The sequence below is a fragment of the Candoia aspera genome, chromosome 1 (genome assembly GCF_035149785.1).
Source record: "Candoia aspera isolate rCanAsp1 chromosome 1, rCanAsp1.hap2, whole genome shotgun sequence".
NCBI classification, from domain to species: Eukaryota; Metazoa; Chordata; class Lepidosauria; order Squamata; family Boidae; genus Candoia; species Candoia aspera.
This window is the reverse complement of record NC_086153.1, coordinates 172201617-172213886: the sequence shown is the minus strand read 5'-3', so window position 1 is coordinate 172213886 and position 12270 is coordinate 172201617. Positions and strand designations below refer to the sequence as shown.

Below are 12270 nucleotides of genomic sequence, written 5' to 3'. Positions count from 1 at the left end.
TAGGAAGGCACATGACCTACAACAAATGAATTAGGCAAGGCCTTGGGCATGAGCATGGACCATCAGGTTACATTATTTGTATATATCAATGGATCAGCTTCCAGAAGAAGAAAAATTATCACTGTCCTAAAACAAACATATATAGCTTAAGAAATACTCCATAGGCATATTCTATTGAATTCTCCCACTGCGAATTCTGCTCTGTTTTCTCAAGTAGCACTCTGGAACAAGGCCCAAGTTGGTGCATAGAATGCTTCAGGCAACCCAGGACTGGAAGGTGATTTCCAGAGTTCAGATGTCAAAGTGGATTGGCCATATTTACACAGCCTGACTTCAGTAACATTATTTTTTTAGCATTCCTGGGTCTTCTTATTCTTCTTAGGAAGGGCTGCAAAGCTGGTTCTAGCCAGTTTGGGATACTGAGGTAAATAAATTATAGCCCAAATGCAACATAAGCCATGAGATTTGGCTATGCCAGGGTTCTCCAAAGTGGTCAGTATTGACCCCCAAGGGTCTATGGGACTATCCAAGGGGTCAGTGTTGTTGTTAGTAGTAGTAGTAGTACTATTAGTTAAAGTAGCATTAATTAAATTATTTTCATATAATATTTTACTAATATGTTCTTTTCTAAAGTAACTAAACAGAGTTCCCAAGATACTTCAGCATTTCCTTTTTCCTTCAGTCATTTCTTTCCTTTTTTTTTTTTGTTAAATGCTTTTTGTTAATCTGGAGATTATATCTGAAACACTTTTTTAATTCTCTGGTAAATATTTCTTGAATGGCTGTTTGACAAACTTTACTTTTACGTATCAAATGACTTAATCTTGGATATCCTTATAAATAATTTTATTTATTTATTTATTTATTTAAGAAATTTATATGGCCGCCCAACTCACTCCTGGTGACTCTGGGTGGCTTACTGAAATAAAACCCCAAATCCAAACCCACTACACTTGCAGAGAGAGTCAAAGTTTTGTCCCCACCACTACTGTGAAGGAATGGTCATCTGAGAATTTGACAGAACCTGTAAAACCACTAAAGCAAGCATCCAGTGGCTGAGCTGTAACTGGACCATCTTCTTTAATTTGTGAGAAATCTGGTAGCCAAACTGATTTGGCACAGAGAAGACCCATCTGCCAAGCTCTCTTGAGCACAGGCAGCTATAGGGCAAATGGTGAGGAAGGGTTAAACCCCTCAGAAGTGGGTCTGTGTGGAAGTCAGTCCTTCCTCCTGAATAATTCTGTGCTTTAAGCAGATGTAATGAGTAGTCTCTGTGGAGCCTTTGAGGTGGAGCTATAAAAGTTTTCACTGGGGAGAACTCTAATGCTACAGGGAGCATCTACTGTATATCAGCCAGTTGACTTACTCATAGTAGCCTCTTCTTGGTTCACCTTCTAGACTCTGCCTGCAAACTGTCTCTCCCAGTTAGCTGGCTTTTCTGGAAGTGATCCTGGGCTGACTCCCAGTACTAGTTTTACTCCCTGTTGACTACACACTATAGGAACTTAACATTGGCTTTACCACTCTGACCGTCTCACACTGTTTGCTGGTATTTTTCATTCATGAAACAGAAAAGTTATTTGCTTTGTTTTTTCCCTCGGGAAAATCTATAATCTTTTATATGTGAGCAAATATGAGCCTCAAAGCATCTAATGGATATTGCCAATTTTTCTATTTGATGTTTAAATGCAGCTCATGCTATAGTCCTATGTTCAGTATGTTGTGGAAAAAAAATATTGAAATGCTCAGTTTCCATGAAAGCTAAATATACATTTCTCCATCAGTTTCTGAAAAAATCCTTCCTTGAATTAGACTATTATCTAGACAATATTTATTACTGAATTCATATAAGGATATTATCAGATCAACGGTTAGCTCTGCATTAGTTGTAAGCAAAAGTTACTAAAGCATTTGAAGAGTTTGTCCAATTGAGTGCATGCTGAATGTGCCTTGGTTATTACTTTATTACTGAAGAGGTGCTAAGTTTTCCATTGCTGTGGTGTTATAACAGGAAACTGCACAGCAGCTTTATTTATCATCCCCTTTGCCCAATAAAACACAAAATATTCCTGTACTTATATAGGAATGCAAAATCATGCCCTCAGGAAAATGTTTGGTATCGGAAGTTATTCTGGCGACCTTCATTGTACATAAATGAGCAGCAAGTTCTGTCATTCCTCTCAATGGTGGGGCTCAGGCTTGTATCATGCAATTGCACTATCTCAGTCATGGAATTGTATTTGAGATCCATATATCATTGGCTATTTGTAACTCCCCATGTTTTCACACTGCTTCTCCCATTTTTTTAATCTCTTTCCCCCTACTCATCCAATGCCCCACAATTTCTGAAAAGTGGAAAATAAGGCCTGCACAGTGTCTTTTCACTGGTAACTTGGAAGCTGTGCCAGCATATGTGTTCTATCCTTCAGAACTTAGTCAGAATTGTTAAGAACTAGGTTGGGACCCAAAGGTAACTAGAAAGTAGATACTGGCTTAGCAGCTTGGATCCTTGTAAAATGCTGCATATGATTAAGCCATCAAGATATTTCTTACACCCTTAGACAAAATATTATCCAAATATGGATAATTTGCAAATTTGACACATGCTGGTTAATACAACTGAAGTTATCCCATTCCTATAGAACCCAGCAAAAAGTATGTAATTTTACACTTTAATAAGCTGTAGCAGAAGGAAGCTGATAGAATACTCCTCTGCATCTCTACCTGGTTTCCAACAGTAGGAGCATTGCTCATACTTGCTCTAAGATGCAGGTTTTGCCTATCTGTGCTTATATTTCTCTAAGGATTGTGTTGGACCCTCCTCTAAGGAGGAGCAGGGAAGGTGGAGTCAAGCTAAAGTTTTTTAACGGAAGATTGAATTAAAAGACAAAGCAAAGGTAGCACAGTTGAGTTCGTAGCATTGCTGCTGTGCCTATTGATATACAGTCCATCCTGAAAAAAATCATCACTTTCCTCAAGATGACAAGAATGCTGATAACCTACAAAATTATGAAAACTTTGAGGGGAGGATTTGGTGTTTTCCATGGAGCCGTTCAGCATAATCAGTACTTTTCAAGAATTGGAATCCGATCACTCACTATGAAGGTAATTACAACTTCTCATCAAACATTTGACCAATTCTTTCTCTCAGTGCATAGTGTTATGTGCTGAGAAATTTTTGGCTGCAGGTAACTTCTTAAGCAAGCACAAGAAAATTTATTGAGCAAAACAAGGTTTCTAGTTCTGATTTATTAGAGACTGTTGACTGAAGGATGTATTGACTTAGCAAATACTAACGTGTACCCTGAGTTTTAAACTATAGGTTAAATTCTTTTGGAAGGTGAAGGTTCACAAATCCTGTTTAAATGTACAGAAGTACATAATCTGGGCATTCTGATGGTGAGATAACTGTTCTTAACAATAGGTTTAAGATCAATGTGGCAATATTAGACATCAAAGATAACATTCATAGATATGAGATGTCAGTTATAACTTTTACGATGTTTTTATATACTGCTATACTATCTAATGAAAGCCAGTTTGGTGTAGTGGTTAAGGCACTGGGCTACTGTAGAATTGGGGAAGCTGTGAGTTCTAGTCCCACTTTAGGCATGAAGCCAGCTGGGGGACCTTGGGCCAGTCACTTTCTCTCAGCCCTAGGAAGGAGGCAATGGCAAACCACTTCCAAAAAACCTTGCCAAGAAAACTGCAGGGATTTGTCCAGGCAGTCTCCAAGAATCGGACACGATTGAACAGATTTTTTAAAAAACCTATTGAATACTAGGAAACAATTGCAAATTGTTATTTTTTTTTCAACCCAAAGAAGAGAAAAGACAATTTTATCTGTAGTTTATGTTTTAGCTGCATTGTTGTCATATTTTCACATAGCCTTAATACTAGGATTAGCAGGTTTCTTCAGCAGATGTGAAATTTCCAGTTCCTCTCACTCTTAAGAGATTACCCATTTTTAATACTGCACACTACAAATGATTTCCCCTTATCGTGTTGTCAGCCATAGTGGTCTGCTGCATTATTTAGACTTCCCAGGTTCTTTAGAACCTTTGCAAATTTCTAAAGAGAGACGGAGGATGGAAGGTGACAGCAAAGGACTTGGGCTCAGTGTTGCATGGGAAAAGCATTACAGAGACTGCTCAAGCTAAGCTATGATTTCTTTACCAAAATTAAGAGTGCTAAACACTGGAATGGTTCTCAGATTTGTTGGGACAAATGGTTTGCAAAAGTTAGTCATGCCTTCCACCTATTATAATATTTCACAGGTCAGTTTTAATGCTCCATCAACAACTACCCAGCAAGTTCTGATTGTTAGCACGTATGCATTAAAAAAAATCAAACATGGCTGAGGACTTGATAAGTCAAGTTAATTAAGAAAATATTAAAATAAAAAACAGAAAAACAAAAATATTTAAATGGGATTACTTTTTTATATATCTAAAAAACTGAGATCAAAAGTGAGTCAAATAATCTTCAGTTAAAGATTCTTCAAGACTCTTTGTTGTTGTATTAATTTTTCAGCCAGTGCTATTTCCTATTCTTTTAAATACCATTTATGTATTTTAATTTTTTAGTATTCTACTATAATAATTTTCACAATGTATAATTCTTTGTGTTGCATTATTTTGTATATCCTAGGAAACTGGACAACAAAGATAAACTGTCATTAATTATTCAAAACTGTTAAGTAATCTTTCCGATTTCCTTACAAACTTTCAGTCAGAATGAAGGACTAAATGTTCATTGCCACCAGAGATGGTAATATGTACCAATTTTATTACAAACTCTCCAATGAATCCAGAAAGTCTAGATTCTAAGGGATCTGGTACCATCTATGAAATATTTTAGTTAATTTTTCATGATTTGCTGAAACACGGTTAAAAAGATTTTTATACAATAAAGAGTTAACAAGTTGACCCATCAAATTCAGTTCCCAAGTCCTCTTCACACATACTTTTAAAACTTTTAAAAGAGGTCTGAAACCGTGTAAAAAATAATGAAATTGGATGTATGTGAAACAGGAATAGTCATTTTAATTACAACTATTCTGCCAAGCAATGATAAAGAAATTGCCATTACTTAAATTATCTTTTATCTTTCACAAGAGAGGATAATAATTACATGATCTTGATTGGTACCATTATTGGTAACAGTTGCTCTTAAGTGTCTAAATCCATCTGAGGTAAGTCCAGTAGTTCTGTGAAATCATTTTTACAACTCTTTATATGTTGACTAATGCCAGATGATTTAATAAAATTGACTTCTGATCCCGCTACTGTATGAAATATATTCAGTCTGAATTGTAACTGAGTAAATCTCTAGGATTTGGGGCAAAACCAAAAACACCTTTATTACATTATATTCCTTCATTCCACTAAGACCTTGAATATTATTTTTCTTAATATTCCCTGCTAATTTTATGATGAGACTAAAATAAGAAAGTAGGCAACCTTGTTTCAACTACCTTTTGACTTGAAAAAAGTCTGTATCTGATCCGTTGATTAATATTATTACTATAGTCAGGCAGGAGTATTATGTCTACATACCATTTCCAGATACAAACGTTTTAGAAAGTTGCATTCTGATCTATCAAATACTTTGATAACATCTGAAGGGAGTAAAACAAGCTGTCTTTTAACGTTCTTAACCTGATATCCGAAATGAGTGAAATAAGGAAAGGGTGAGGGCAGGGACAGGCAAGAAGCTACTGAATGATGATGAAAGAGGTAAAGAGGTTAGCCATTGGTTCAGCCAATGAGCAATTGAGCACTGAACCTGTTTCTCCTACTCAAGGGGTCTGAAAAGGACAGCAGAGACAGTGAGAAAGAAATCAGCATTGGAGAGGGAGGGGAGAAGAAGGTCCACATTGAAGAGAGCCACTGGCAGTGCTTTGACAAAAGGGGCCATTGGAAATCAGAAAAGATCTCCTTCCCATCTGTCAACCACTCACTCAAATGTCAAGCAAAGATGGAAAAGGAGGCTGCAGCAATGCTGGGTCTGAATTATTGATGGGCAGGTGAGGGGACAGGGCAGCTCAAGTCACTGTAGTCAACAAGTTCCTGTCAAGTAATGGTTTTTCTTACCATGAGGAAACAGGGATCAGGAAGTTTGAATGGGTCCCTCCGTATGGAAGGACAGGAGTGGAGAGGGGAGGCAAACCAATGCCTACACTTAACCTGTTAGTGGGGATTGTTGTTTATTCATTTAGTCGCTTCCGACTCTTCGTGACTTCATGGACCAGCCCACGCCAGAGCTTCCTGTCGGTCGTCAACACCCCCAGCTCCCCCAGGGACGAGTCCGTCACCTCTAGAATATCATCCATCCACCTTGCCCTTGGTCGGCCCCTCTTCTTTTGCCTTCCACTCTCCCTAGCATCAGCATCTTCTCCAGGGTGTCCTGTCTTCTCATTATGTGGCCAAAGTATTTCAGTTTTGCCTTTAATATCATTCCCTCAAGTGAGCAGTCTGGCTTGATTTCCTGGAGGATGGACTGGTTTGATCTTCTGGCAGTCCAAGGCACTCTCAGAATTTTCCTCCAACACCACAGTTCAAAAGCATTGATCTTCCTTTGCTCAGCCTTCCTTATGGTCCAGCTCTCGCAGCCATATGTTACTACAGGGAACACCATTGCTTTAACTATGCGGGCCTTTGTTGTCAGTGTGATGTCTCTGCTCTTAACTATTTTATCGAGATTTGTCATTGCTCTTCTCCCAAGGATTAAGCGTCTTCTGATTTCCTGACTACAGTCAGCATCTGCAGTAATCTTTGCACCTAGGAATACAAAGTCTTTCACTGCTTCTACATTTTCTCCCTCTATTTGCCAGTTATCAATCAAGCTGGTTGCCATAACCTTGGTTTTTTTGAGGTTTAGCTGCAAGCCAGCTTTTGCACTTTCTTCTTTCACCTTCATCATAAGGCTCCTCAGTTCCTCTTCGCTTTCAGCCATCAAAGTGGTATCATCTGCATATCTGAGATTGTTAATGTTTCTTCCAGAGATTTTAACTCCAGCCTTGGATTCCTCAAGCCCAGCTTGTCGCATGATGTGTTCTGCATACAAGTTGAACAGGTAGGGTGAGAGTATACAGCCCTGCCGTACTCCTTTCCCAATCTTAAACCAGTCCGTTGTTCCGTTCTTACTGTTGCTATTTGGTCGTTATACAGATTCTTCAGGAGGCATACAAGATGACTTGGTATTCCCATACCGCTAAGAACTTGCCACAATTTGTTATGGTCCACACAGTCAAAAGCTTTAGAATAGTCAATAAAACAGAAATAGATGTTTTTCTGAAACTCCCTAGCTTTTTCCATTATCCAGCGGATATTGGCAATTTGGTCTCTAGTTCCTCTGCCTTTTCTAAACCCAGCTTGTACATCTGGCAATTCTCGCTCCATGAACTGCTGAAGTCTACCTTGCAGGACCTTGAGCATTACCTTACTGGCATGTGAAATGAGTGCCACTGTTCGATAGTTTGAACATTCTTTAGTGTTCCCCTTTTTTGGTATGGGGATATAAGTTGATTTTTTCCAATCTGATGGCCATTCTTGTGTTTTCCAAATTTGCTGGCATATAGCATGCATTACCTTGACAGCATCATCTTGCAAGATTTTGAACAGTTCAGCTGGGATGCCGTCGTCTCCTGCTGCCTTGTTATTAGCAATGCTTCTTAAGGCCCACTCAACCTCACTCTTCAGGATGTCTGGCTCTAGCTCACTGACCACATCGTCAAAGCTATCCCCGATATTGTTATCCTTCCTATACAGGTCTTCTGTATATTCTTGCCACCTTTTCTTGATCTCTTCTTCTTCTGTTAGGTCCTTGCCATCTTTGTTTTTGATCATACCCATTTTGGCCTGGAATTTACCTCCAATGTTTCTAATTTTCTGGAAGAGGTCTCTTGTCCTTCCTATTCTATTGTCTTCTTCCACTTCCGCGCATTGCTTGTTTAAAAATTATTCCTTATCTCTTCTGGCTAACCTCTGGAATTTTGCATTTAATTGGGCATATCTCCCCCTATCACTGTTGCCTTTTGCTTTCCTTCTTTCTTGGGCTACTTCTAGTGTCTCAGCAGACAGCCATTTTGCCTTCTTGGTTTTCTCTTTCTTTGGGATGTATTTTGTTGCCGCCTCCTGAACAATGCTGCCAACTTCTGTCCAGAGTTCTTCCGGGACCCTATCTACTAAGTCCAGTCCCTTAAATCGATTCTTCACCTCCACTGCATATTCCTTAGGAATATTAGTGAGCTCATATCTAGCTGATCTGTGGGTCTTCCCTAATCTCTTTAGTCTGATCCTAAATTGTGCAAGAAGAAGTTCGTGATCTGAACTACAGTCAGCTCCAGGTCTTGTTTTTACCGACTGTACAGATGTCCGCCACCTTTGGCTGCAAAGGATGTAATCAATCTGATTTCGGTGTTGTCCATCTGGTGAAGTCCATGTATAAAGCCATCTCTTAGGTTGTTGGAAGAGAGTGTTTGTTATGCAGAGTGAATTGTCTTGGCAAAATTCTATCAGCCTATGTCCTGCTTCATTTTGTTCTCCCAGGCCATACTTACCTGTAATTCGAGGTGTCATTTGACTGCCCACCTTAGCATTCCAGTCTCCTGTGATGAAAATAACATCTCTTTTAGGCGTGTTGTCCAGTAGGTGCTGCAGATCCTCATAGAACTGCTCTACTTCAGCTTCTTCAGCATTTGTGGTTGGGGCGTATATTTGGATCACTGTGATGTTAGATGGCTTGCCCTGAATTCGAATTGAGATCATTCTGTCATTTTTTGGGTTGTATCCAAGCACTGCTTTAGCCACTTTACTATTAATTATGAAGGCTACTCCATTTCTTCTGTGGTCCTCTTGTCCACAGTAGTAGATCTGGTGGTCATTTGATGTGAAGTGGCCCATTCCAGTCCATTTCAGTTCACTGACGCCCAGAATGTCTATCTTTAATCTTGACATCTCACCAATAACCACATCCAATTTGCCCTGGCTCATAGATCTTACATTCCAGGTTCCAATGGTGTGTTGATCCTTAGAACATCGGATTCGCCGTTCACCACCAGCACCATCGGCCGCTAGCCGTCCTTTCGGCTTTGAGCTAGCTGCGTCATCACGTCTGGGGCTAGTTGAGCTCATCCTCTGTTCCTCCCCAGTAGCATTTTGACCATCTTCCGACCTGGGGGTCTCATCTTCCGATGGTATACCGACATATCTCTGGTTGTACTGATCCATTTAGTTAGTGGGGATAGTAGGATTAAGATGCTTTTCTTGAAAAAAATATTACACTGTCAGAGATAGGAAGAAGCATCCTAACATCTACTAGCGGTCACAATAGTTGAGGTACTTTATTCAGTACCTCAAAAAATACTGTGCATTCTCATTAGCTCTGTACACTTCCCTATAGACAAGCCTGAGAGAAACTCTTACCAAGTTGTACTGTTCTTGGCCGGTAGGGTTTCAGAACTCACTGTTAGAGCATTAGGAAATGGTTGCATTTTCTTTGGATACTTCCTCTTGCATGAAATGTTAACACTGAGATTTGTTTCCTCACTAAAGAAACCTTAATTAAAGAATAATAGTCTAGTATTGTTCTTCTATTCCAATTACACAGAAGAAAGTCATTTTTTATTAACAGGAAGAAGAGACTCAAAAGATGCAAGAGGGAAAGTCTCATTTGCATTTTCATGCAAAAAGATGTGTTTTTATATGTACTCCTAACATGTTTGCATTTAATATTTTTATAAAATGGAAAATAGATGAGGATGATGAGGATGATTGTGGCTTCCACTGATAGCCTACCAAAGACTCTCAGGTTGAGACCATTGCCCTAGAAGTCTGTTAATTTAAGATTTCTCCAGATTTAGACTGAATTTTTTAAAGTCAGGCACTTGGTCCAAAGACTATTCCAGTTAAACATTCTTCCCAGAGGAAAAGAGGAAAAAGTACTCTTATCTATTATTAGCAGCTGTAAGAGTTTTTAAATTCCTCCCATTTATGTTACTATACTATATACTATATACTATACAGTACTATACTATACTTTAAAACATAGTGGAGCAGCATTTTCCATGGGGAGCACAGTCACTGTAGGTGAGGGAAAAGCTCACTGAGACTTCTTCCTCACACTTTCTCCCCATCCCACAGACCAGACCTTAAGAGAGGCCACTTTTCAGAGAGAACAGATAATTCTCTTTTTCCCAGAATAGCTGCACTTGCTTGAAAAGTTGTCTGCAGCCTTCTTGTACAACTCCTCATACTTTAAAACAGTTTCCATCAGAGTTGGCAGAGGCTATTTTAAAGTTTAATTGCTGATTGGGACATTTGGGGGGCAAGTGTGAGTACCTGTACCAATGAATGGAATATATGGGATGTCCTCTGTGCAAGTGCCTCAGGAACAATAGGGAAACCAGCTACCAGTAGGGCAGCCAGTAAAGCAACCAGCTGATGGAATTCGTTCAGGTCTTGGGCCAAAGCGTGCTCCTTGTCCTTGAATTAACAAAATTCAAGGAAATTCTGAGGAAACAGAAGTGATAATTTGACTCTTGATGTCATTTTGATGACACATGGCAAAGAAGAGAAGAAGACTACCAAAAAAAAAAAAAAGGACCAAGGCTATCAATTAATAATGCCAGAAAGAAGGGGAGTTGTGTAAGCCAATATTTCTTGGGACGAGCCTGATCTTTCCTTACTGATGGTCCTTGTAGATTTAACCTGCAAATAATATGTGAATACTGGGACTAAATATGTTCAGCCCAATATGAGAAATAGATGTTACATAGTATGTTTATATCTATGCCACCAAAAAACACAGGAGTGTTTTACTTATTTCCTTCTAAGAATCTAGATGATATTTACAAACTCCCCCGCACAGCGCACTGATCAGCTCTGATCTTCCAGTACTTATGTAACATTGCAGAGAAAAAGCTAATAAAATACTGAGGCTGGGGGTGGAGCGGGAGAGAAACACTAGGTTCACCATGAAGGCCAAAGTCAAGGCTCCCATCTACTCTCTAGGACAGTCTTTCTCAACTTTTTGACCCTGGAGGAACCCTTGAAATATTTTTCAGGTCCCCTGCACATTCAGGCTCAAATATAGGCAAGAAGTTACAAAATTATTATATTCATTTCACGTGCAGGCCTGTATAAATGCATTAATAGTGTTCTTAAACTAAAAATAAAGAATGAAACTTACCTCTTTAATGTGAAGTTGCCTGACTTTGGAATAATTTTTTAAATAAATTGTCACCTCCCAGGGAACCTCTAGGGACCTCTCACGGAACCCTAGGGCTGAGAAACCCTGAGCTAGAACTTCCTTATCTCCATGCTTTCATTATTTCATACAGATATGGATTACAATGTTGTTTGTAGCATTGTTCCTGCATGGTCTGCTTGTATTGGCACTACACTTGCCTAGTTCTTACAGCAAAGCCATCAATGTATGATGTGGTGGGGGGAGGGCTTATTAGCCAGCTTGGCACAGACCCTGGTGCTGAGAAGGTCCTAGGGGGAGTGACCGGCCCAAGGACACCCAATGCTTAAGGGAAAACTAGAACTTGGGTCTCCCTGCTCCCAGCCCGCTCCCCTAACCACACCACTCTGGCTCTCACACTTGTGAATTAACAATAATTAGTAGAAAGGTCCTTGATATACCAAGATATCAAAGCCCATCACTGAGCATTCTCACTGTAGGGCAAACCAAAATTTCCACAAAGTAGTAAAATCCATGTCACTTCTAAAATGATCAGAGATAACTTGTCATGCTTGGATTATTGGTGGCTGCTTATGAGTTCTTTTGCTAATTTTAATTGGTTTAGGGTAGGTGAAATTGGTCTAGATTTGGGCATGCTACAATGGGATTCCAGAATGGGTGTGTCTGCAGCAGATCTGTCGGCATGCTCATCAGATGCTTGTTGTCCATTTCCCTGACCTTATATTCTATTCTAGCTTCTGCAGAAATTGGGCGCTGGCAGCAGCTGTGTCATCTGGAGTTGGTGTGTGTGTGCAGGTCCCAATGGTTGGAGGGGGTGGTAGTGGTGGAGGAGAAATCAGTCTTGGCTCTTCATGAAATACTAATTGGGGAGTTTCATAGAGATGTAGGAAGATACTGGTGGCAGCAGCAGCAGCTGCAACCAAATCTTCCTCATCTTCCCCATTGACACTTTCCTGGGCAGCATCTGGAAGCTTTGCTGCTGTCCCTAGTACCCTGGAGCAGTGAGTGAGGGACTTTAGCAATCAGTGGTATTGACAGGACACTGCAAGCTGCAAGCTC

The 12270-nt window shown here is 39.7% G+C and overlaps 1 protein-coding gene across 1 annotated transcript in view; it reads left to right on the top strand.

The window, feature by feature from the left end:
- The first annotated feature begins 2979 nt into the window (after window positions 1-2979).
- Window positions 2980-12270, top strand: part of CPS1 (carbamoyl-phosphate synthase 1) — a 136623-nt gene continuing 127332 nt past the window's right edge. Inside the window, exon 1 of the mRNA XM_063317918.1 lies at window positions 2980-3105. Within this exon, the coding sequence (XP_063173988.1) occupies window positions 2980-3105 (126 nt within the window). The remainder of the gene's footprint in view (window positions 3106-12270) is intronic.